Here is a 26,408-nt window from a genome sequence, read left to right as displayed (position 1 = left end):
TCTAAGAAAATATGGGGTGGAGGGCACCCTAGGGTTAGCTAGGCTTCCTTGTTCATTTCCATGGTTGGGAGTATTTGAGGAAAATGCCCCAAGTCTGCCCAGAGTGACCACATGTTCCTACACGACTCCCTGCAGCATGGCTTCTCATCTCTGTGGCTCTCTGTGCTCTCCTGGCATGAAAGCCGCCCTGCTACCTTGAGGCAGAGCCCCTGTCACCCTCCTAAGAATGAAGGAACACACAGAAGGCATGGAGACAGCAGAGACGCCAGAGGCTAGACAAAGGAGCAAGGACCAAAGGCCAGGGAACTGACCGATGCCTGAGACTGTCCTTCCCACAGCCTTAAAGGAAACACATTTTACCCAGTTCCCATGATGTGTTCAGAAGTTTCGTTGAAAACCAGCAAGGCTTTCCTACTTGGTACCATGGGGGGGGGAAGTGACTGGGGGAAACCTTTTAATGCTTCGTTTTGGCCGAGGGAAGTTAGCTAATTAATGGTGCTTTGTGTATCCTTGTGGGAAATGTGAACGGAGGGACTTGAATTAAAAAGTAATTTTGATTTACTTTTCCCCACCACGTTTCCCCACAAAAGCAATGCCCGTGACTGGTCCAGGAAACTGACCCAAAGGATAAAATCAAACACCAGCAAGAAACGTAAAGTTTCCCTGCTCTTCGACCATCTGGAGCCGGAGGAGCTGTCGGAGCACCTCACCTACCTGGAGTTCAAGTCCTTCCGGAGGATATCGGTATGTACTTACGGGCAGGAGAGAAACCTCCCGGGTTATTTCAGAAAATAAGCAGAGAAACTGAACCGCCTGTCCACCTCCTAACCCCGGAGGCCTCCTCGGAGCTGGTGGACTTTCCTGTCAGACTTAGTGTAGTCTAGAAAATGAGTACACTAGAAATTTCTTTGTAGCTCTGCTGTGCGCCCCTTCTCCCATCCTCCGTCACCCCACCACTCACTCAAGGGACAGTACTGTGGGCACACGGGACACACACACGTGTACACACAGCATACACACACACACACACACACACACACACACACCTTACCCCTCATAACCATGAAGCTTCCAAGAATTTTTTTTTTTTAAGTTTTCCTTTAAAAAAAATGGGGATATGTCTCCTCGGAGTTTTATTCTGGGATGGGCTTTGAATGGCTCGGGGAAATCCTAAAAGTAGATGCTAATGGTCTAGCCCAGAATCTACCTGAGTTCTCGAAGTAGTGCTGACCGGGCCCAGCAGTACCCACGATCCTGGGTCTAAGTCATGCTGCCCCAAACCTTGCTCCTTAAAACTCCGTACGTGATGCCAGAGAACACCGGTTCTGTACAGGAGAACTTGTCAACATGTCGGATGCCAACCGACCCCCACTGGCCAGCGTGCTTCCCTGACAGGTGACACCCTCGCCCACTCAGTCCCCACCCCTCCCCGAGATACAGTCTTTGGCTTTGCTCTGAAAATAGAGCGTATGTGGTGGCTGGATGCATTTCTTGGAATGACCTGGGTTCCCCAGATCAGGGGATGGGGGCTGCTCAGAAAGCGGCTTGAACACGGACACTCAGCTCATCGCTGTCAGAGCGGGGGCCGGAGTCCCATGCCTCCTGGTTGCTGAGCTCCAATTTATGGAGCCTGCTTGTATCTGGAAGGAGAACAACAAACCAGGTTTCAGGGTTTGTTTCATCTTTTCTCCGGTGATGTTGATGTCGTGCTGTTTTCACACAGCGGTTGGGCCATTCAGCCGGGACACCCCCCCTCCAGCTCCCGTGCGGAGACAAGCCCCCAAGCATTAATCCCCAGCAGCCCCGCAGGGTCCCCACCGGCACCCCTCGGGCAAAACGGACAAAGCCGCAGCCCCCCCCCCGCGCCCCCGATTAGGAAGCTTCACCTGGGGAGTTTCCATCTGGCAGTGCCTCCTCTGTCGCGTTCGGCACGCGGGCGGTGTGAGCCCTGCGGGGCCCCAGCGGGCAGGGCGGCTCCGCAGCCTCCAGGAGGGCCGCGCTCAGCTCCGCGGAGGAGGGAGTGAGACTCCCTGTAGCACTAGGACCCCCCCAGGGGGAGGCCGTGCTCCGTTTGCAAATGAAAACATCGGTTTGAACTTTCATTTCTTTCGGGTGGCATCATCCCCTCAGACAAGAGGATTGCGGGGGGCGGATTTTTTCATTTTTCCTACCCCGTTCAAAGCAGTTATCCCAAATAGGTTCCTTCAGTGTAGTTGGAGGGAAATTTCTCTCTGCTATGATGGAGTGGCATTTGATATTTTCTGCTAATTATAGTACTTAGTATAGTACTAATTGTAAAAAATAAGTGGATTCGATGTTTTATTTACAGTGGGAGGGGTATATGAATGTATTCCCTGGAGCCCTGGGAACTTTCTCTCAGAACCGGTAAGATTGCTTATGTGTCCCTCTTGAGTCGTTTCTGCTCATATTTTTCCACCCCTCAGCAATCACTGGCTCAGCCGTGATTTCAAAGGGGGGTTCGGAAGCCGAGAGCTCGAAATAGCTGGGAAACCGCACCGAAGCTCCCCACGCAGGTTGGAGCACAGACGGCTCCTCCCTCTTGGTTCTGCCACTTGAAGAGTATGGTCGGTGGGTGATAGGGACGAGACGGCTGCAGTCACTGCACAGTCAGCCATCGTCAGCGCCATTGTCCAGTTGGAAAACTGTGGTCACCAAACAATAGCTAACCACTGGCCTCGGCTCAAGCTGGTGAGTCAGAGGAAATCCAAACAGGTTTGTTGTTGCGCGAGGTTAATGATTATCCCGTCAGTACCACCTCCCGCGTGCAGCACTCTGAAAAGTTTCAGTGCTTTCAGACACTGTTACGTTCCTATCAATTCCGTGACCTAGAGAGGGCAGCGTTTATGATCCCACTGTTAAGTTAAGGAAACAGTTGGAGGTGCAGGGGGTGGGGAGAGAGAGAATTTTGGGAGGATTATCTGTTTTTCCCCTTAACTTCGGCCACAGAGCTAGAAGCAGTACAGCTCTTACTCAGCGTACGGAGGGTTTATCGGGCCAGGAACCCATTGTAAGTTGAAAACATCACAAGTCGAAAATGCATTAATACCTCTAACCTACCAGCATCATGCGTAGCTCAGCCTAGCCCACCGTCAGTGTGCGAGGACACTTACAGTAGCCTACAGTTGGGCAAAATCATCTGTTGCAAAGCCTATGTGTAATAAAATGCTGAGTATCTCCCGTAATTTACGGAAGACTGTGCTGAAAGTGAAAAACGACGCTTACAGGAGTACAGGATGGCTGTGAGCATATCAGCCGTTTATCCTCGTGATCACGTGGCTGCCTGGGAGCCGCCGCTCGCTGCCCAGCATCACCAGTTTCGCACTGCATATGGCTAGTCTGGGAAAAGATCCAGATTCAAAATTCAAAGTATGGTTTCTTACGAATGCATATGGCTTTTGCAACATTGTACAATTAAAAAATCCTAAGTCAAACCATTCTAGTCAAGGACTGTCTATACGGAGATTTCTCTTCTATACTGTATTCTTTAGAAGGGACAGTATCATTATCTACTCAGATTACAATATTTGGATTAACTGCTGTGTGGACACATCCACTTGGGCCTAATGACTTTTGGTGTAGAGAAACCACGCTCGGGTAGAATAAGAAAGATTTCCTTCCCACCAGTCTCATCAAGTGGTAGACACGCGAGAGGGGGGCCAGGAGCTCCTCTGTCCCGTAGCATCAGCTGAACCACCAACAGGCAGAAGTGACGTGCCTCTCGGATCTCCCGGACGACCAGAGGGCCAGTCCTGATGGGTTTCTTTTTCCCTAGTTCTCCGATTATCAGAATTACCTCGTAAATAGCTGTGTGAAGGAGAACCCCACCATGGAGCGGTCCATCGCCCTGTGTAACGGCATCTCCCAGTGGGTACAACTGATGGTTCTCAGCCGCCCCACCCCGCAGCTCCGGGCAGAAGTCTTCATCAAGTTCATCCAGGTGGCTCAGGTGAGTGACTAGAATAAGAATTTGACCTGGGCTATGAGGTAAAGTATCCCCTCTTACCCCCAGCCAGCCTGCCCGTTAGAGATGCTTTCCCCTCCGGAACCACAGTGGAGTTTATGTGACGTGAACTGTCCCAGATTTAGATATGGTGACTTTTCTATAAGGGCAGTATGGTGAGGACCATACTGATTATCTCAGGGTCCAGGATACACTTTTAGATCTGTTTAGATCTTTTAAAAATTTATTACATATTTATTTATTTTAAAGTAATCTCTACACCCAACGTGGGGCTCGAACTCATGACCCTGAGATCAAGAGTCACACGCTTTTCTGACTGAGCCAGCCAGGTGCCCTTTCAGCGTCTGAAAGCACTGTTTGGATCTGTTAACATGTTCAGAGGGTGCTTCCCAGCCCACATCGTTTCCCCAACTCTGGGCCACATGGCAAAGGAAAGGGCAGTCTCCCCGGTTTTACGGAGGCTGGGCCACCTTGGTTGTCTTAGGTTTCTGAGCCCGTATCGTGTTGAGTGGCTGGTTTAATGTTTGAAGGCACGGTTTAAGCATCTGAGGAGAGGAGAACGGGTAATAAGTACACATAACTGAAATTCCCCCGGGATTCTAGCTCCTCTCTCCCAGTGACTGTCCTGCAGGCACTGGCATGGCGTAAGAGAGTAAGACAAAGTCTTTGTCCTTAAAAATAGAAGTCTGGTTGAGATGAAGAATATAAAATATTATTAGCTCTGGATGGTCAAAACCAGTGTTTCTCAAAGTTTGGTACATGGCCCACCTGCTCTGGTATTAACTTAAGGTTTATCCCTAAGCTCAGCCCCAGATCCTAGGAATCAGAATAGCCGCACTTGGATCCAGAAATCTTTGCGTTAAGTACTTGGGTGGTTCTTTGAAGCCACTAATGTAGAGGATGGCCCACTGAACTGTGCAACAAAGGAGGGAGATGCGACTCCTTGCTAGATATGGCCTGAAGTTAAGCCTACGGTGGACAATGGTCAGAAAACCACAGCACCTGACTGCTAGGCTCTGAGCACTATTAGGAAGACTCGCAGTGCAGGGCGGAGAGGCGTGTAACTGACATGTCCACTGACTGCCCTCGTCTATTTTCTGTCACAGAAGCTCCACCAGCTACAGAACTTCAATACCCTGATGGCTGTGATAGGTGGGCTCTGTCACAGCTCAATCTCCAGGCTCAAGGAGACAAGTTCGCATGTCCCGCACGAAATCAATAAGGTCAGTGTCCCTGCCTCCTTCCTCCAGGGCCCCTTAGCATTCCCAGGATCAGCACCGACATTTATTGAGAGGCAACCCAGAGAGCATTTCCAAACCATATCACCCTTCAATTAATTAGGCAAACCCCCAGAAAACCCATAGAATGGGAATATCCCGGGTCTGAGAGTGACTGTGATTCAGTCTGGCCTGTGTCACTGCACATGTCCCTGCTGGTCAGTTGAAATACTGTGTGCCTCTCTCCTGTACTCCCATGAATATTCAGAGTCACGGTCTTTAATACCGACTCCCTTGCTCCAGCAGCTCGTTCCAAAATGTTTTCCTAAGAGTGGTTCAGGGGACCGTAGTTCAGTTTGTATGTCAAATAACGTACAGTGAGTGACACGTTAGAAACTTACCTATCCAGATGTCTTGGAGAATGACATTCTGGAGAGTTGAATTTTCCAGAGAGTTGAAAATGAGCTTTTCAGATGCTGTTTTGTTATAGTGTTTTATTGAGGAATATTTTTCTTAAATGCCCTACGCCCTCTACTCTCTTCAGATTTTACAGAATAGACTTTCGTCCTTTATAACATAGGGCTGTTACTGCGAATACAAGCCACTGAGATACGCTGAAGATACAAATGCGGCTACGTGTGGTATCGGTTAGCTAACAACTGCTCTCTGAGCGTTTTCGTTTCACGGGAGGACCAACCAGCCCTCCCCTTACTGCCCTCAACCCCTGCGCCCCCCACCCGTCCTCCCGAGCTGCGTGGCTCTTCTTAGGGAGACATGTCTGCGCACCATTGTCCTGTGTTCCCAGCTGCTCAGCCTGCTCTCGGGAGGGCTCGGATTCATCGTCCCTGCTCTCAGCGCCGGGAGCTCTGGGGATGCCACCCCACCCCCACCTTCCCGTTCCCTACTAGTTCTGGCGAAACTCAGGGGCGCCATCAGACAACTTGCGCGGAGGGAGACAGTCACGGGGACGCGTGCCCTCGTGTCAGCCCCCACCGCCGAGCCCGCGCTCTCCCGCTTGCAGCCCCCCGGCAGCGCTTCCGCGTGTGCAGTGCGTGGCCCTCAGGGCAGTCTGCCCAGCACCGAGGAGGAGGCCGGGGTGAAAGCAAGAACCCCTCTCTCCTCTGGTCGTCTGTTTCACCTCGCAGGGGGAGCGAAACTCGCTCACTTTTGCCGTTAGGGTCCCGGCTGTGAGCCCCTCCCGCACTTCCCACTGTTGGCAGAGGGGGGGCGGGGCGGCGCCTGCCGCTCCCCGCGGTTCAGGGAGGCGAACGCCGAGCCTCACGGTCTTCGCTGGAGAGAAGTGGTACTTGTTGGGCCACAATTGTATTAAAAGAATTTCCAGCAGCATTTGAAGTAGTTACTTTGTGCTGTAACAGGATTGGGGGATAGTCTTTACCTCCCGCCTTTGCCTCTGAGGAAGCTGGTTGCCACGCATGGGGTCTGGCGTTCTGTGAACTGCTTGCCCCCTTGAACCGGGAGTGTGTGTCCAGAACCCCAGATCTGGCCGCTCCCTTTTTGTGCTGGTGAGCAGCTTGTCCCTTCAGGGCCAGGCAGGGTGCGGGCGCCCCTGAGGAGCCCCCTAGGCCTCCGGCCTGACCCTCCGGCTCGCCCTGCTGGGACCCGGTCTAGTCCTCCGGTCTGCAGTTCAGGGTTTCAGTCTGTGAATGGAGTATCACGTGCTTCCTCGCCTTGGGCCGTCTGAGAATCGGTGAGATAGGGTCCGCAGGGCGCAGCATAGGGGAGGAGCTTGCTAGAGACCACTGAAGCCCCCAGCTTCTCCCCGCGTCTGCAGTACGTCAGTACTCCCAACGGCACACGCCACATGTGTCTCTGGAAGCATTCAGAGGATACTAGGGAGGGGAACTGCGTGGCCGGGGACAGAGGTCACAGGGACACTTGGTACTATATATTCTTGTACCTTTTTAATTTTTATCTCAAGTTTTTTTATTTTAAAAAAGTTTAGTATAAAAATGGTAAGACCACATTTAAAATTTTTTAGTTATGTAGTATAATCAAGTAAAGCATACCTTGAGTTTGTAGATACACTTCGACATTTGAAATAAACTGGAGTTTTAATTTGGGAATCACAGTCTGCAACTTTTAGATAAATCACCTCCCGCCCGACCAGGACAGGATGGGGTGAAATGCTGGGAGGGGCTCAGAGTGTTGCGGACAACACACCCTGCCTGGTGGGTACCTGTGACGGGGTCTCTTCTATTTTGTAGGTTCTGGGTGAGATGACGGAGCTGCTGTCCTCCTGTAGAAACTATGACAACTACCGGCGAGCCTATGGGGAGTGCACCCAATTCAAGATCCCCATCCTGGGGGTGCACCTCAAGGACCTCATCTCCCTGTACGAAGCCATGCCCGACTATCTGGAGGATGGGAAGGTCAACGTCCACAAGCTGCTGGCCCTTTACAATCATATCAATGAGCTGGTCCAGCTGCAAGAGGTGGCCCCACCCTTGGAGGCCAACAAGGACTTGGTGCACCTGCTGACGGTGAGGCTCCCACAGGAGGCAGTTACTAAGGACGAGCTGTGTGCCACCCACCACTCCCTCCAGTCTAGCAGATACTAGCTCAGTTAATCCTCATAAAAACTTTCAGAAGTAGATACTATTATGATCACCATCTTATGGGTAGGGATACTGAGGCACAAAGGTAAAACTGGTCAGGGTACCACACATGATGAAGCAGCAGAACCTGGATACAGACCCAGGTGGTGGGACTCCAGAGGTTGTGCTTTTAAGCAGTGTGCCCTTAGGACTTCTAAAGCTGTTTCCCACCCCTCTGCAAAAGCAATCCGAAACTCTGGGAAGAGGTGATAGCAAATCAGGGTCTAAGGCTTCCTAAGAGATGGAGAGAGTGTATTCTCATTAAAAAAGGGTAAAGCAGTGAGTAAAAAAAAATAATTAAAAAAAAATGGAGGCATTCAAGTCAAGAATAGGTGAACGCTTGTGGTAGAGGAGAGCAGGATTTGTACTTTGGGTCCAGAGTGAGATCAGATGAACTCCCTTCCAGACCCACGGTTCTGTGGTTGCCCAGCTGTGCGACTGGGGGCATGGAACTCTACATCTGTTTCCTTCTCTGTAAATCAGAGAAATTAGTCTCTGGGGTAACTTGTAACTTCCTTCAGTTCTAAAAGTAGTTCTTATTCTGCTTTTTCGCAGAATGGCATAATTTTTATAGCCTCTTCTTCCCTTACATGATGATTCTGACAGAGCCCCAGGGTTCACATCCTGGCCCTTTCGGCAGGTGGCCAGGTGACCATGGCAGGTCTCAGCCATAGACATCACCTGTGAAAAGACACACTGATCTTAACTTTTTTGAATCACAAATCATGTGATGAAACCTGTTAACATTCTTCCCAGAAAAATATACATGAGTTCTGGACCTCTCGAAGCCATCCATAGACTCTAGGTTAAGAACAAGATTATTTCTAAGATCTCTCCCCTCTAGATTTTATGGTTTTAAGATACATGAAATCGATCAACTCTTCATATCATTTCATAATACCTGTTATCATTTAAACTGGGTTCTGTTGTAGAGAACAAGTGAGGCATGGACCATCTAACCAGATAGGGCCTTTTGCCTAAGCTCTAAAGGCTTAGATATTAAATCATATTTTAAAAGAGGATGTCTTGACGTTTCTCCACAATTTAAAAACATTTTAAAACAAGAAGGAACTAATGCTTGCCCTATTAGTAAGTGTTAGACCCTCCAAACTTTGTGAATTGTAAAAACAAACTGCTAGAATGGCCTGGAAGAGTAAAGAAACACATCAGACCTGGGAAAGGCAAACAGCATCCTAGCAAATAACCGTGTTCTGCTTTGACCTGCAGCTGTCCTTAGATCTCTACTACACTGAGGATGAAATCTATGAGCTTTCCTACGCTCGGGAACCAAGGAACCACAAAGCCCCGGTGAGTTTTCGTATTTTCACGCTGAGAGTCCTGCGTGTAACGGGTACTTTCCAGGCTGCTCATCGAGATTGTCACCTTAGGGAACAAACCTCTACTCAGTTTAATAAGTATTATGTTTCCACTCTGTGCCCAACCTTGTGCTCGGAACAGGGCTTCAACGTACGTATGAGTAGTTCCTGACCATAAAGAGCCTACGGTCTGCTTGAGGGGATGAGAGGAATACAGGCACGGTAAATGACTGTGTGTTCTAAGCACATCCCAGTGAGCGTGCCGTCGGTGATTTGCCAAGTAAAGAAGGGAGACTTGTGGGCCGTAGTGACAGCTCCTTCCTATTTATTATGAAGCGTCCCCACATCAGTTGCTTCTCTCCTCTGATTCTTTGATAAGTATACGCACCCCAGTTAGAAAAGACTGAGCATCCTACACTCACCTGGGTCAGAGACAGCGGTGTGTCTGCTGGGGTTTTTGACCTCTGGTGCTGGGGAGTCAGAACAGCGCAGTCCCGGTGCTGCGTGGTAGGACCCGCACAGCTTGTCTGCCCACCACTTCTCCAGGCCGGAGAAAATTTCAGCCTTCCTTCTGAAGGACCAGTACTCCCCTCCCCCCAGTCTCCTGGGAAGCTTCCGAGCCCCCAAACGCACAGTGTTCGGGGGAAAGTATCCGCGCCTACATAACCCAGCCGCTGTTCAGGTGGCTAGGTTCCATTGTCCCTACACAGAAAGATGAAGTTCTAGCTCCCACCGTAAAGAAAACTCTTCACTGCAGGTATTTGGCAGGTTCCGTTTTCAGGGCGTTCTAGCGGGCACTTCATGGAAAGGGTACGTTCTCCCATTTTTGGAAGAGATTTTCACTTGGGCCAAGTCTCAAATAGGGATGGATTCCATCTCAGCTTGTCCAGGCCTCAGACCTTGTTCCTTGTGTCATCCTTTGTCTCAGCTGTTTTTCTCCTCACCCACGTCTTTTAGTAAGTAGAGAACAGAGGAAATTTAAATGACCCACTGCACTTTCGCTGATAGCTCTGACAAAAGGTTTCGTGCAGAGGGAATGGAGAATGGTGAGTTCTCTGTAGATGAAGAGAATACACGTGGGGAGCACTTTGTTAGCTTGTGTTGGCCCAGACTACAGTTCCACGTGGGCTCGCAGCTCCTTGCCCCTGCAGAGCTGACGCTTGTCCACAGATGCAGCCAGCAGGCGGTGGGACAGGAGGGAGCTGTGCCTTGTACATTGTAGTCATGGGGATGTTTCTGAATATTTCATTTCAGCCCCTAACACCTTCAAAACCACCAGTAGTAGTGGACTGGGCCTCCGGAGTATCTCCCAAACCAGACCCAAAGACCATAAGCAAACATGTCCAGAGGATGGTGGATGTAAGTACAGCTGTGTCTCGGCAGACGAAAGCAAGGCACAGCCTGGCTTGGCTTTATATGCGGGGTGGGCAGGAACGTAGAGGTGGGAAACTTGAAACCTGTTCCTAGCGGGCCTGTAGGACAGTTCACAAGTTATATTTTGCAAACACCCATGGGCCTCCTCTTGAAGACCTAGCAGGAGAGCATATATTTAAAGGCTGGCCATTGATTTGGGAGGCAATGAGGTGTTTGAAAAGGTTTAAGTAGGGATAATAAGGAGAATCTAATCCTGAAAATTTTGGCACTCTTGATTCTCTTCACTGTCGAGGAGGGAGTACATACTCTTGTGTTTCTACATTCATCCTTGTGGACCAATCCAGTGTAAGAAAAGGAAAGTGAGAGCCAGCCAGTGACAGAACCCTGAGCAGTCAAGGACTAAGAGGGAAGGAGTACTTCCAGCTGGGCTGTTAGAAGCACTGGAAGGGGGGCAGAGCAGAGGGAGAACAGCCCCTGTGCAACGAGCGAGGAGCATCCCGTAGCCAGAGAGGTGGCCCCTCGATGTGCTAATGGATCCACAAGCCCCAGGCCCCTGCAGATGCTGGCCCGGGGCAGACCTGCCTGTGCCCCACTGCTTCTCTGCCGCAGCCTCGGGAGCACCTTCCCTCGTTCTCTCATTCGGGCTCAGGAGAGGCTTTTCTCAGATGCTCCAGCCCTTCGTCATTTGGCTCAAGGGAGAAATGATTGGTTTCACCTTGGTAATCCCCAAAGAAACTCCTTTTTTTCCCCCACAGTCCGTCTTCAAGAACTACGATCATGACCAGGATGGGTACATTTCACAGGAAGAGTTTGAGAAGATTGCGGCCAGCTTCCCCTTTTCCTTCTGTGTGATGGACAGAGACAGGTGAGCGTTGGTGGACAGGACGAGGAGGCTCTGATGCTAAGGGAGCCGGCATCAGATGAATGAATGCCCGTCTGGTTTGGGTTCGGACCACAGCAGACCGTGGGAAACACATGGGTTTTAAATGCCTCAGAACTGAAGGTTGCATAAACCTGCCAGTTAAGGAACAGTCAGCTATAAATAAGAAAACCTTTAGTGCTATTTCTTGCTTGGGCCTGCAGATCATGAGAAACAATTATTTAATACTTTGCCTATTTACTTTTCGGAAGGTTACATAAGCCCCATATTGGTTCTCGGTATGAAATCAAAGGGACAGTTGGTGGGCTCGTTATGTGTCATGTACTGTCTAAAGTCAGAAACCGCAGCATAAGGCACGTCTCTCCCTATCCAGTTTCCATTTCTTTTTTGAGCCTTTAAATTGGCTAGGAAAACCTACTTTAGCCCAAGAACACGGCTGTGGAAATGAACCCTCTCACCGCACCCACTAAGGACACGCTGTGCGTGCATCCCTACTTAAGAGCAGGCTCCTGGAGACAGTCCCCAGTCTTGTGTACCGTACCTTCCACACAAGGGTAAAAGCAAAGGTGAGTTTCTAAGGCTGGAAGCCACTCTTGTTACCCCAGACCCCACTCACACCTTGTCTGTCCCTTGCCGGCAGGGAAGGCCTTATCAGCAGAGACGAGATCACAGCGTACTTCATGAGGGCCAGCTCAATCTACTCCAAACTGGGCCTGGGCTTTCCTCACAACTTTCAAGAGACCACCTACCTGAAACCTACTTTCTGTGACAACTGTGCCGGATTTGTAAGCTGTTCTTCAAATGCTTCAGGCTGACCTTGGGGAGGGGTAGGAGACTGTTTAAATGATTAAGCCAGGCAGAGACCTCACCCCCCCCCCTTTATCAACTTAGAGCCTAAGCAAGCACCTAGAATAACCTCGTTCTCAAATGTACGTTTTTACTTGAACTCCTCTTTACTGTGTCTCCTGGATTTATTTCTACCTCTGGTACATGAGGCCTGGGACAAAGGGTAAGAAATGTTGAACTGGGGATATATTTTTTAGGTAATTACAATCATATGCTGTCACCATTGTGAGAGAAAGAAGTATGAGACGTCTCTGCCCTTTCCCCCGCAAAAGGAACTGCTTTTAAGAAGTCATGTGGCTCTGCCCCTCTCTGACCACTGCCCCACCCCGGTCCCTCCCCCCAGGATTCTGTATGCTTGTTCTTTAGTTTGGAGTCCAGAGAAACTTAGGGGCTCCTAAGTCCATGCTAGTGAGCTTCTTGAGAGCATTTGACTTTGATCAGCACAAACCCTGTGTCTGCAATTTAAGGTCAGGAGAGTTAAGATGGGGAAGACAGAGCACAATGAGGAAAAATAATGGATGCCACTGTCTGGCCTCATACCGGACAGATGAGTGATGGCTGGTACACTCTAACTCTCTCTTGTCTGTCTCATAGCTCTGGGGAGTGATCAAACAAGGATATCGATGTAAAGGTAAGGCTCAGCTTTGTCGACTGTGTTGTTTTCCCTGGTCTCAGAGGCTCTCCTAATAAAGCATTTTTTACCCAGGGGAGTTGTCCATTGAATCCACAATGGATTCCCAAACTGGTTTCCCTAGAGCACCCACTAAGAGTGACTGCCACCACAGAGAAGAGAAATGCCTGAGTGACCAGTTACAAAGCTCCCCCTTGCAAGGTCCTCTCTCTCTCTGGGTTGTCCTGGAAATAGGGATGGCGGGTAGGAGATGATGCTTTCATATGGTCATGGAAAGATGGGTCTCCAAAGCAAGGCACTTTGGGAGCAGAAGTATTTACCAAAGGCCCTTGCCAGCTTTCCTCTTATCAACAGATTACTCTGGACCTAACTGTCCTTCCTTAAAACTAGAAAAATTCAGGAGTGAAAGAGAGGAGACTTTTATGGCAAGGAAGAAAGAGTAAGACGTTAAGAGCTGCGAGCCTTCAAGGGGTCTCTGTAAAGTAGGCAGTATATGCAGGATGACTAAGACACCCTTCTCTCCAAGACAGTGGATGCTGCTTCTGATTCTGAGACTCATGATAAGGGCTGCAACAAGACTGTGAAATCCAGAGTTGATCAAATGAGAAGACCACTAGGTTCGTTAGGAAGAGCAGGTGTCCTAGCTCCAGACTAGGACAGGCATGGGTGACGAGAGCGCTGCACATATGTGGTTTTGAGACTCTGGAGAAGAAAAGACTTCCTGACCAGGGTGTCTTGTCCACAGACTGCGGGATGAACTGCCACAAACAATGCAAAGACCTGGTTGTGTTTGAGTGCAAGAAGCGAGCCAAGAACCCAGCAGCTCCCACGGAGAACAGCACCGCTGGAGGGCCAACATCCAGCCTTTGCTCATTGGGAGCCAAAGACCTGCTCCATGGTAAGTAGGCACGGAGAACATTCCTCTTGGAAAATGAAGTGGGAAGGATAAAGTTTTCAGGGAGGAAAGATTACCTTTGTCCTTCCCCCTCTTAAAAACCACTACAGACACCATTGTGTAAGACACATTCCAAGAATTACATATCCCTTTTGGGGACCACAGTTCTGTCACATAAAATACAAATTGTCATGGGAGAAAGGTGGCAGAGAGCAGTACGATGGTCTGGTTGTAAAATGGGAGATACAAAAGAATCCATCATCCATAATACCCCAGAAAAATGCAGGGTGGTTATTTTAGGTAAACATGGTAAATATTCTGATACTTGAATAACAGTATAATTATTGAATAACAGTATAATTACAATGTTGAGCTTTATTTGGGTAAATACTTCTTGGCAATTTATGTTCCCCTGGGGAAAAATTAACTAGGATCCTTATAAGCTTTCTAGTATTAGAACTGTTGGTTCAAATTATAAATGCCAATTGGAGAACTTTTTTTGTTATACAGAAGCCATTTTGACTATACCAATCCAATGTCTTGGCTACAAAGCTTTAAGAAACATGCATTTCTATTAAAATGTTATATATTTTTAATACTTTATATAATCATTTCCCCCAAATCCTGGAAGGTAACCTTTTCATCCTCAAAGACTAAACAGCATCTAAAATCTGTTTATGTATAAATGTATAAGTGTTGTGTTTCAAACAGCCTAGAATTACTGTTGAGTCTTTGCAAAACAATAAATTGAGATGATCTGTAGTCTACCAATCTCAAATATATCCATTCTTTACTTTTCTAAGAAATTGCTCCTAATGGTTAATATCCAGGCGGGGTCCAAGGCAAGGGTGTTGGTTCAAAGAAGAAAACCAGAATGATTTCTCTCCCCTTTCCAATTAGCATCATACGAAGGGCAATACATTTTGAGACACAATTCCACAAAGCTGCAACTTCCCTCTCACAGTTAAGCTATGCCCACTGTACAAATAGGTCCGAAAGAAAATTCCTACCAGCTCCTGGAGGCCACCTGCAAGAGGACCAAAACTTGAATGCTGACAGCTACCACATCCCAATGTCCACAGAAAATCTTTATGGACCATTTCTCTCTACAGCACTGAAGCAGGGCCTCGCTTCAACTCATCTGCAGAAACTGAAATCCTGCAGGCAAATAGAAAAATGCCCTTTCGTCGGGGTAGGTGCAGCCTGGCACCAGGGGCTGTGGCTTCACCAGCAAAGCCCCTGGAACTCCTATAAGAAAGGTCTCGTTTGAAACTAATGTGTCAATCCTGATCTCTGCTTTTCTGAGAGTACTAATATGTCATGTATCTTTCTGCAGCGCCTGAGGAAGGACCTTTCACATTCCCGAACGGGGAGGCTGTGGAACCCAGTGAGGAAAGTAAAGATCGGACCATCATGCTCATGGGAGTGTCCTCACAGAAGATTTCTGTTCGGCTGAAGAGGACTGTCGCCCACAAGGCCACCCAGACGGAATCACTGCCTTGGCTGGGCAGCGAGGGTCCTTCCGGTCCCTTTATGCTGTCCTCCCCAAGGAAGACAGCCCAGGATACGCTGTATGTGCTTCCCAGTCCCACATCGCCGTGCCCCAGCCCCGTCTTGGTCAGAAAGCGGGCTTTTGTCAAGTGGGAGAATAAAGAATCCCTCATAAAATCAAAGGAGGATCTCCGCCATCTCAGACTCCCAAGCTACCAAGAGCTGGAACAGGTACCTCCCTTTTCTTTTCTTTTCCAGACTCTGAGAGAAGTGGGGCTAACCCAGGGAAGAAGAGGCAAGCTAAGGATTCTGACCAGGTTGATTTCTAGCAGGATAAAGCCAAAAAAGAAGAGAGGATTCTGGCTTGCTTTCAAACAGTGGAGGCCACGTCTCACATTACCATGAGTAGAACAAGATAGACTGGGCTCCCTATTACCATTTCAAAGCAGTGGTGCCAGGACCCAAATCTGTTTACAGTAGGTGCTTTGAGGGGAAAAAAAAAGTTTCTCCTGATCAGCTTTCCTGTGCTGACACCACAGCCTTTTTTCTAAATGAAACTCGAGAACGTGCTGACCTTCTGTATACATTAGACGCACGTGGCAGAGGCACAGCTGAATATAATCTACAAACTGGTAACAGCTGTACCAGGAGCTGCTTTTTCTTCTGTTCAGCTTACCATGTCCTATTATAAGGTGCCCCCTCAAGGCATTATAAAGTTTACCAAGAAGGAAGAACAGGAGTTTGGGAATATGGTTCTAAGGTTAAGGAAAAGGGCATAATGAAAGAAGAGCATAAGAAAGGAAAGGGGTCAACAGGCAGTTGCCCGAATACTCAGTTCTGTAGAGCCAATTACTACTGTACTGTACAGGGCTGGCTCAGACGGCTTCCTACCAATGATACGTAACTTAGGGAAGCTGAGATCCAGCATCATCGTAGTTTTTTAAAGGTTTTTTTCCTAAAACATCAACGTTGGCAATATGTTTTTGGAGGCCTAGCAGTACAAACACAAACGCAACATCACCTAGCTAGAATCCCTTAAATAATTCAACATATTACATAGGGAAATTGCCCAAAGGGCCTCGGAATTCCCTGCCTTATTCTCAGTGTTGTACTTTCCTAGAAACTGAAATACACAACATCTGAAGAAGCAAGTTAGATAATACATGTGAAAGTCTTGGCTTGGTGCCTGGAACAAAGAATACTGGGAGGACCATATGAAAAAATAACAGATTTTCTGGATGAAAGGTGTTCTCTGGCTCAGAGTGTTTAAGACCTGCTTTAAGAATCAATCAGAAAGTGACAAAATATGGGTTACACAAAGCCCTTTCTCTTTCCTTAGGGGTAGAAACTGTCAAAAGCAACTTAGAAGAACTCATCTTGGGGACACAGATTTGTGATTCTAATCCCAGATATACTGTGCTTTACTTAGTCCTCTGTAAAAAACAGGCCAGGATTCTGTGTTCTCTACAGTTTGCTTCAGATTGTGAATAATTACTCTATTATCATGGAACACATTTACCTAGCACATAGCGATCTCGATAATTTCCATTGAGAAACAACTCATTGTATCCAGATTACCCAGAAATTGCCTACACTTGCAGGGAGTAATCAGTATGGTATAATGTAAGAAGACTGGAGACATCAGCATGGCAGCGGGTGTTGTACCTTTCTACTTTCCCCCCATTATTTGCAACAAATTGGTTATTTATAACCAAACAAAAAGGAGATTTGTACCCACCTGTGCTCCAGAAAGTAGGTGGCTAGGTCTCAGATCCAAGGAAGTGGTGAGCCTGCTCCACCCCGTCTTGCCACGATCAGGCAAGAGCAACACTGGAGAGTGCAAACCAGGTCGGACTTGCAAGGAAGGTACAGAAGTTGTGGAGGCCCCACCAGCTGGGGCACCATGGGAACTGAGCCAGACCGAGGAGAGTTTGGGTGCAGAGGCTGAGGAGAACCTTAGGAGTCAGCCTCCATCCCCAGGACAACATTGCAATGCACTGGGCTTCCTCCCTCACAGAGAACAGGGAAAGCAAAAGTGGTAACTGATCCCCCTACAGCGGGAGGGACCCGTTTCTCTCCAACAGCACCCAGATTTCTGAGGGACCTCTGGGACTGGGGGAAGGAGGAGGAAAGGGACAGATAAGAATAACCAAAGGGCACTGAAGCAACACATCTCCCCCTCCTCCCTCGGGGTTTCAGCAGGTTTGCCCAAGGACCTCTGGGAGGACCCCCCCCATCATGCCACGGGCAGCCCTCCACCACAGCCGCCAGCACGCTATACACGAGCTTTCTTAATGCACACTCCCAGGTGTAGCACCAGAGCCAGCTCAGGCAAGAAGAAACCCAAAACCTGCACTAGTATGTGGCCACCTTATGAACAACAGAAGGACGTTAACTGCCAGTCTGTTGAACGGTAACAAAGTAAACAACTCAGAAGGGTGTACGCTACTTCAGATACGGCGGCAGAGGCTCATTCCATGGGACACCGGAAACTCACGGTAATAGGGTATCACAAAGACAAAAGAATTCCAGCAACCAAACTCAAAGGCATGGAATACTGGGATCTGATACAGAATTCAAAAGAGCTGTTATGAAGAGATTAAACAGGCTACAAGAAAACGTAGAACGGTAATTAATTCAATGAACTAAGGAATAAAATTAATGAACAGAAAGAGTGCTTGGTCAAAAAGATTGAAATTTTTAAAGAACCAGACAAATTCTGGAGCTGAAGAATTCAGTGAGATGAAGAATGCACTGGAACGCTTAGGAAATAAGGCAGATCAAGGAAAGAGCTAGCAACTTAGAGGACAAGAATTTAGAAATGATTGAGAAAAGGCGAGAGAACTAAGATTTTTTAAAAAGTGAATAAGCCCTGTAAGAGCTATCAGTTATGATGGGAAAAATATAGAAGGAAAAAGAAGCAGAAAGCATATAATAGCTGAGAACTTCCCAAACGTGGAGAAGAAATTGGAGAACACAAGTCCAAGAAGCTAATGGACCACCCAATTATTATTTTTTAAGATTTTATTTATTTGAGAAATCAGGAAAGAGCACAAATGGTGGGGAGGGGCAGAGGGAGAGGGAGAAGCAGATTCCCCAAGGAGCAGGGAGCCCAAAGCAGGGCTTAACCCCAGGGACCCTAAGATCATGACGTGAGCCGAAGGCAGACACTCAAACTGATGGAACCACCCAGGTGCCCCTGGACCACCCGATTATAATGCAACTGTCAAAAGTCAATGATAAAGGATCTTAAAAACTGGGAAAAGAGAAACCTATGAAGGAACCCCATTAGCCATTAGCAGGTTTCTCAGCAGAAACTCTACAGGCCATGAGAGTGTGAAATGACAAAGTATTAAAACTGCCAGCCAAGAATACTTCATCCACTAGTCACCTTTCAGATATGAATGTGAAATAGAGGCTTTCTCAGATGAAAACTGAAAGCGCTCACCACCACTAAACCTTCCTTGCTGAAAGGAGTTCCTCAAGCTGAAGTGAAACGATGCTAATTAGTGACATAAAAGCAAATGAAAGTACACCATCCGGCAGCAATGATGAGAAGTAAGCAGAATCCGAAAACTGTAACTATATTTATTAGAACGGTGTGTTCAACCTCTTACTTGTAGGAGAAAGGCCTAAGGAAAGGAGCATTAAAGATAACTATAGCTACTAAAATTTCTCAATGAACTCACAGCATAAAAAGATAAATTGTAATGTCAAAAATGGAAAGGAAAAAGAGTGGCTAGCACTTTATCTTTAGTCACTTATAAAGTTTCAAGATAAAAAGGACTATTGTAATTATGAGATGTTTTAATGTAAGCCACTTGGTAATCACAAAGCAAAAAGAATGAAATTTTGCCATTTGAAACGACATGGATGGAAATAGAGGGTATTATGCTAAGCAAAGTCAGAGAAAGACAAATACCAAATGATTTCACTCATATGTGGAATTTAACAAAACAGATGAACATAGGGAAAGGGAGGGAAAAATAAGGAAAACAGGCAAACCATTAAAGACTATAGGGAACTGACTGTTGCTGGAGGGGAGGCAGGATGGGGTAAGTGAGTGATGGGCATTAAGGAGGGCACTTATTGTAATGAGCACTGCATGTTGTATGCAACTGATGAATCACTATATTCTACCTCAAACTAATACAATATATATCAATTAAATTGAATTTAAACAAAATTTTTAAAAATTCTCAAATCACCGTGGAAAATCACACTTTACAAAAGTAAGCAGAAACAGAGGGAAAAAGAAAATGGAGATATAAAACAACCAGAAGGCAAAAAAGATGACAGTAGTAAATCCTTACATTAAAAGTAACCACTCTAAAGAATAAATGGAATGGTTTCACCAATCAAAAGGCACAGAATGGCCGAATGGATAAAAAATAAGACCCAATTCTATGCTGCCTACAGGAAACTCATTTCAACTCTAAAGACCTATTGGCTTAAAGTAAAGGGATGGAAGAGGATATTCCACGCAAATAGAAGCCCAAAGAAAATAGGGCATAGCCATACTTATGTCAAACAAAAGACTTGAAGCCAAAAATGTTAAGAGACAGAAGGGCATTATATAATGATGAAAGGCTCAATACATCAACAAGATATAATAGTCATAATATATATGCACCCAACACTGGGCTTCACTGGTGAAATCTACCAAACATTCCAAGAAGAATTAACACCAATCCTTCTCAAACTGTTCCAAAAAATTGAGGAGGGAACACTTCAAACTTATTCTATAAGAAGAGCATTACACCCTGATACCAGAGCCAGATTAGGACACCAGAAGAAAACTATAGCCCAATAATGTTTATAAATACAAATGCAAATATTCTCAACAAAATATTATCAAACTCAAAATTCAAGAACATATAAAAGGATTATACACCATGACCAAATGTGATTTATCCCTTGGGTGCAAGCATAGATCAACACATACAGGGGCACCTGGGTGGCACAGCGGTTAAGCGTCTGCCTTCGGCTCAGGGCGTGATCCCGGTGTTGTGGGATCAAGCCCCACATTAGGCTCCTCCGTTGTGAGCCTGCTTCTTCCTCTCCCACTCCCCCTGCCTGTGTTCCCTCTCTCGCTGGCTGTCTCTATCCTGTCGAATAAATAAATAAAATCTTAAAAAAAAAAAATCAACATATACAAATCAATAAATGTAATACGTCGCATCAGTAAAATGAAAGAAAAATCACATGATCATCTCAGTAGAGCCAGGAAAGGCATCTGACAAAATACAACACCCTTTCATAATTTAAAAACAAAACAAAACACACAGCAGACTGGGTATAGGAGTAACATGCCTCCACATAATAAGGGCCCCAAACGACAAACCCACAGCTAACATACTCAGTGGAAAAAAGTTACATCTTTTTCTCAAGATCAGAAATAAGACAGAAGGAGGCTTACTCTCATCACTCTTATTCAACATATTACTAGAAATCTTAACTACAGCGATTAAGCAAGACGAAGAAATAAATAGCACCCAAATCAGGAAACAAAACTCTCACTATTTGCAGATGACAAGTCTGTATATATAAAATCGCCAACCAACCAAAATACTGTTTGAACTAATCAAAACTTTAGGTATAGTTGCAGGCTACAAAATCAACATACAGAAATCAGCTGCATTTCTAAACACTAAAAGGATGAAATATCTGAAAAAGAAATAGAACTGTCCTATTCACAATAGCACCAAAAGCAATGAAATACTTTAGAATACGTTTAGCCAAGGAAGTTAAAGATCTGTACAATGAAAACAAGATTTTGCTGAAAGAAATCAAAGACACAAACAAATGGAAAGATACTGTTAAAATGTCCATAGTATCCAAAGCCATCTACAGATTTAATGCAATCTCTGTTAAAATACCAACGGCAGGGGCGCCTGGGTGGCTCAGTCGTTAAACGTCTGCCTTTGGCTCAGGGCGCGATCCCAGCGTTCTGGGATCGAGTCCCACATCGGGCTCCTCTGCTGGGAGCCTGCTTCTTCCTCTCCCACTCCCCCTGCCTGTGTTCCCTCTCTCGCTGGCTGTCTGTCACATAAATAAATAAAATCTTAAAAAAAAAAATACCAACGGCATTCTTTACAGAAATAGAAAAAAATCCTAAAATCTGTACGGAACCACAAAAGAACAAACCTGGAGATATCATACTTCCTGATTTCAAACTAAACTCAAAGCTACAGTAATAAAATCAGTATGGTACTGGCACAAAAACTAACAGAGAGCAAAAGAAGAATAAAGACAGCCCAGAATTACACCTTGCTTATACAGTGAGCTAATACTTGATAAGGGCACCAAGAGCACCCAAGGGGGAAACAACAAATAGAGACTGCATCAAACTTAAAAAAGCTTTTGCGCAGCAAAAGAATTAACACAACGAAAAAGCAACATACAGAGTGGGAGAAAATTTTTGCAAACCATAAACTGGATAAAGGGTTGATATCCAAAATATATAAAGAATTCATACAACTCAATAACAACAAAATCTGATTAAAAATGGGCAGAAGAATTAAAGAGACATTTTTCTAAAGAATATATACAAATGGCCAACAGGTACATAAAAAGATGCTCAATATTGCTAATCATCAAGGAAAGGCAAATCAAAACACAATGAGCTATCAACTCACACCTGTTAGAATGGTTAGCATCAAGAAAACAAAACAGCAAGTGCTTGCTAGGATGTGCTGAAAAGCGCTGCTGGGGAGAATGTAAATTGGTGCAGCCACTAGGGAACAAGGCGTGGAGGTTCCTCAAATATTAAAAGCAGAACTATCATATTATCCAGCAATTCCATTTCTGGGTATTTATCTGAAGAACATAAAAATACTAAGTCAAAAAGAAAGATACATCCCCATGTTCACTGCACTGTTATTTACAATAGCCAAGATATGGAAACAACCTAAGCGTCCATACCTCATCAATGAAAAGACAACGAAAATGTGTACACACACACACACACACACACACACACACACACACACACACTAGAGTATCATTCAGCCATGAGAAGGGAATTTGCAACAACGTGGATGGACCACAAACACATTATGCTAAGTGAAATAAAACAGAGCAAGACAGGTACTGTATGATACCACTTATATGTTGAATTTTAAAAAGCCAAACTTGTGAAAACATTAGAATAGTGGTTACAAGGCACCTGGGTGGCTCAGTCGGTTAAGCGTCTGCCTTCGGCTCAAGTCATGATCTCAGAATCCTGGGATCAAGTCTCACATCGGGCTCCCTGCTCAGCGGGGAGGCTGCTTCTCCCTCTCTCTCTGCCTTTCCCCCCAGCTTGTGTTCTCTCTCATTCACTCTCTCTCTCAAGTAAATAAAATCTTTAAAAAACAAAAATAAATTTAAAAAATAAAATAAAATGGTGGTTACTACGGGAAGGATGGGAGGTACAGTTGTTTAAGGGTGCCAACTTACAACGAGTGGTAAATAAGCCTGAAAGATATAATGCATGGTACGATGAATATAGCCAATACTGTACTATAATCCTCAAACCTGAGTCCAGAACTTAAATTATTCCAATTAAAAAGAATAACATTCTAACAATGAAAGGTGCTGATTGTCTTTACAATGGCAGTATTATAACATATCAGAATAACATGTTGTACATCTTAAATTTATACAGTGTCACAGGTCAAATATAATTCAATTTTAAAAAGGCAGTAGCCTGGAAGTCAACTGCCGCAGAAAATTAAATAACTAAATCCCAGTTTTGGGGGTAGGATAAAATTCTTTACCAAAGGAGTCCATTAGTTTTCAGTGATTTGGGGGGAAAAAACTTAGGCTAAATGAACTACAATATTTCGTATGACAGTATTCTGAGTCACTGTTTTCATACCTCAGACCTGACCAGAGACTTCATTTCTGCCAAGTTTAGCTCTCCCACCGTACAGCACCCTAAGGTTTTATAGCCGTCTCTTGTCTGAGAATGGTTTATTCCGCCTGCTAGCCATCTTTGATATGATAACAAAAACTAATTGCTGTTTGCACATGCTCACTTGTTATTTTCTATTCAGAACAAAATAAATGTCTTGAAAATCGTTTTTAATTCTCAGCCAGTGAATAGAAAATGCCAATCAAGTGTAGTACCCCCAGTATTGTTAACCGATTTGCTATTCATTGCTGCTTTATTAACATACCTCATTCTCCTTTCCCTTTAGGAAATAAACACCTTGAAAGCAGATAACGATGCTCTAAAGATCCAACTGAAATACGCACAGAAGAGAATAGAAACCCTCCAGCTTGCAAGGAGCAATCATGTCTTAGCTCAAATGGAGCACGGTGACTGTTCTTAGCCCAGAAACTGAAGGAGCACAACAATGTGTAGAGGAGTTTATCAGAGATCGCTTTACAAAAATGAGTAACACACACACCGGGGGAGCCATAGCTCGACCAGTTATTTAGTACTTTAAAAAAAGAAAAGCAAGTTACTGTGTTTTTTACTTGAAAGACTCCTAATGAGTGGAACTGTCTTCTCTTCCAGTCAGTTGAATCAAAGGAGGGGAAAGCTGAAGAATGCAGAATTTTTGCCATTCACACCATAAACTTTTTATTCCCCTGGACTAATACCAACAGCTTGATAAAAATATGACTACAGATTTTTGACGAGGTTGCTTCTCCTATGTGGCCTGTGTAGCTACTTCTTCCTTAGAACTAAAATCCCTGGAAAATCATTTTGCTTCCTTCTGTGGGTTTTCTGTGAACTGAGGGATTTATTTTGTTCCATCCAAAGCTTGCTTACAATGGGAAGATACTCACATTCCAAAAATAGATTCCCTTCCTCTATATTCCAGCATTCTTTTCGAATCTGGTTCCCACTTCACTACCTCAGATATCTAATCAATTAACCTTCTCCCATGCCTTCCTTACTAGGCTCATATTCACATGAGGATAGCTACCTAGACGTAAACTTCTAGAGATGGAGCCACAAACGGGGGGGGGGGGGGGGGGACTAAGACATTATCCAATTACAGGTCAACTCACAGTTTTAGTCCCACAGTCATAAATAGCCAAACTAAACACCTGGAAACAGCTAATACCACCTAATACATGACTGGCCAGGTAGCTAAGAAAAACATACTGCAAACATGGTACTTGTCCTCATATATCTACAATGGAGAGAATTAGGAATTTATGGCTTTTTGAAAGTCTGTTTAACTTTTCATGTGCCATCTTTTTTTTTTTAACTATTTTGAACTGATTTTGTGCTATACTGTCTTCACTATTAATATTATTTAGAAATAAGCTAATTGGATCAGAGGCTTCAATAAGACCTGAGAGCGTGTATATGTGTATATATTATGTATATACAATATCAAGCATGCATTTGACTTGGATTTTGTTTCCTCCTTCAGAAAATGTGGAAGTGAATTAAACAACTTTGTCACTTACACAAATCCACAAATATAAAGTTAGTTACAAGATTAAAAAAATTGCTCACAATGTAAAATGTATTGTTTAGCAAAATCACATATAAGAGTCCTGTGAGTTTTCTATTAATGAAGGTTAATGATAAATGGGCTCATTTAGTTGTCTGGGCAACAGTTTACAAACTCCCAATCTATAAAATTTATCAGACTCTTGATTTCTCTAAAAAGTTCATAGAATCATTTTCTTTTTGAGGGGAACTTACCTTCCACGCTTGGAAAGCTTGGTACCAAGCAGACTTGAAATTCATTCATAATCTCAACTATTAAAAGTTCGAAACCTAAAGCCAACAACACCAAATCTTAATCAGAATACAAAGTATATATACAGTGTGACTTCCTTGAAGGAGTCCAACCATTTAGGAAGTCTCTTTGATGAAAGACCAGTTTCCATTTGCATATCTCCTAGTGCTCAGCTTTACTGACAAAACTAGTGAGCAGCTTTCAGTTAGTGTTTTAAAGAATTACTTTATACACAAATTTATCCTTTCCTAATTCCAAGCTCAGAAATCCCCACAGCAGGCTGCTTAGGCCCATCACCTGGTATGTAAGTTAAGAAGCACTTTGTCCATATAAGTAAGCAGCAAACGTGAATTTATAACAGTCTTTAAAATTCATGTTCATCATTATTATTCTTTCCCTCTGATAACAGACCAAAGGTGGTACAGCTCAATTTCTTTATAAACATAGTCATGTAACACAAATTTTTTTTTTCTCCTTACCCTCCATCCAAAATACAGACCCAAGGTTAATTCCTGTGTACATTATCTGTAATACTAGAATTCCAAAGGTCAGACCTCCCTTAATCAGTCAAATTAATATGGCTGGAGGGTCTCAAGTATTACAGAATTTATCACTGAAATGGGCAGGAAGCAGTTTTATCACAAGTTTTTATAGTCCAGCAAGGGCCAAAGACAAATAGCATGTAAATTAATATTTGCACTGAGCTACACGGGATTAGTAGAATCTAAAGAAATAATGTGGAAAAAATTTTTGGTTTGTCAAGCCTAGGATACAAACTGTTATGTCTTATAAACGTACTTGAAGTAAGTTTGAGCATATATTTATCTGTCAAAACAAGGACAAATCTTATTTTGTCAACAGCAACATCACTTCTCATTTTCTTTGGTAACTGACATGCCTTTTTACTGACCGTTTGTGACTTTCTGTCTAAGGATGTATAATGTAATAGAACTGCAAGGAAAAAACAAGTGTACAGATTGTAAAGGGTTTTTTGTGGGGGTTTTTTGATACCTAATGTAAGTTTTCTTTGTGTAATATTTATATGATAAAAGACATTAGGATCCCTACCACGTAGCTGTCTTGTGTTTCTTCTAGTTCATGAATATGTAGAAGCTTCTCTTGAATTTTTACTATAATCCACAGCTGATACCACTCCCCTATTCTATTAACCAAACTGGGTTTTCCTGGAAGGAAAAGCAAAGCAACTAATTATTCAGTGTAAAGTTTTCTAAATCTTTTTGTGAAATGAAGTAACAGTACAGAAATATTCAACCTTTTCTTATTGCATAAGGACTTACAGTGATCCCCAAATATTAAGTCTACAGATACTTAAGAATGAAGACGACAGATTTAAGGTTGTCATTTCTCTGTGGCTTTTGTCTTTAATTCAACAGTTCTAAGAAAACTAGCAAGTAAAGAATTTTGAAGTTGTGCGTGAAATGGGTAGAGTTCAGTCCAACGTAGACCAC

General features: G+C 44.9%; 1 protein-coding gene and 1 long non-coding RNA gene across 3 annotated transcripts in view; one reads left to right on the top strand and one right to left on the bottom strand.

Moving 5' to 3' along the window:
- RASGRP1 (RAS guanyl releasing protein 1) overlaps positions 1-26,007 on the top strand; it is a 79,071-nt gene extending 53,064 nt beyond the window's left edge. Inside the window, exons 6-17 of one of the 2 annotated variants that reach the window (XM_026480052.4) lie at positions 591-744; positions 3,794-3,967; positions 5,089-5,205; positions 7,425-7,700; positions 9,042-9,122; positions 10,385-10,489; positions 11,260-11,369; positions 12,025-12,169; positions 12,825-12,861; positions 13,607-13,759; positions 15,093-15,478; positions 23,431-26,007. In XM_026480052.4, coding sequence (XP_026335837.2) covers positions 591-744; positions 3,794-3,967; positions 5,089-5,205; positions 7,425-7,700; positions 9,042-9,122; positions 10,385-10,489; positions 11,260-11,369; positions 12,025-12,169; positions 12,825-12,861; positions 13,607-13,759; positions 15,093-15,478; positions 23,431-23,565 — 1,873 coding nt within the window. In that variant the 3' untranslated portion in view covers positions 23,566-26,007. Of the gene's footprint in view, positions 1-590; positions 745-3,793; positions 3,968-5,088; positions 5,206-7,424; positions 7,701-9,041; positions 9,123-10,384; positions 10,490-11,259; positions 11,370-12,024; positions 12,170-12,824; positions 12,862-13,606; positions 13,760-15,092; positions 16,943-23,430 lie in introns of those variants that run through there. The other variant, XM_057306217.1, reaches the window with a different exon arrangement.
- Positions 7,102-12,540, bottom strand: LOC130542502 (uncharacterized). The gene is made up of 3 exons (XR_008957103.1): positions 12,134-12,540; positions 9,553-11,518; positions 7,102-8,495 (listed from the first exon to the last, which is right to left on the bottom strand). It is a non-coding gene; the product is annotated as an uncharacterized LOC130542502 (long non-coding RNA).
- Positions 26,008-26,408: the final 401 nt, after the last annotated feature.

Source organism: Ursus arctos, unplaced genomic scaffold, assembly GCF_023065955.2.
Source record: "Ursus arctos isolate Adak ecotype North America unplaced genomic scaffold, UrsArc2.0 scaffold_36, whole genome shotgun sequence".
Taxonomy (NCBI): domain Eukaryota; kingdom Metazoa; phylum Chordata; class Mammalia; order Carnivora; family Ursidae; genus Ursus; species Ursus arctos.
Note: the sequence above shows the minus strand (reverse complement) of the source record. Positions and strands in the feature narration are given on the sequence as shown.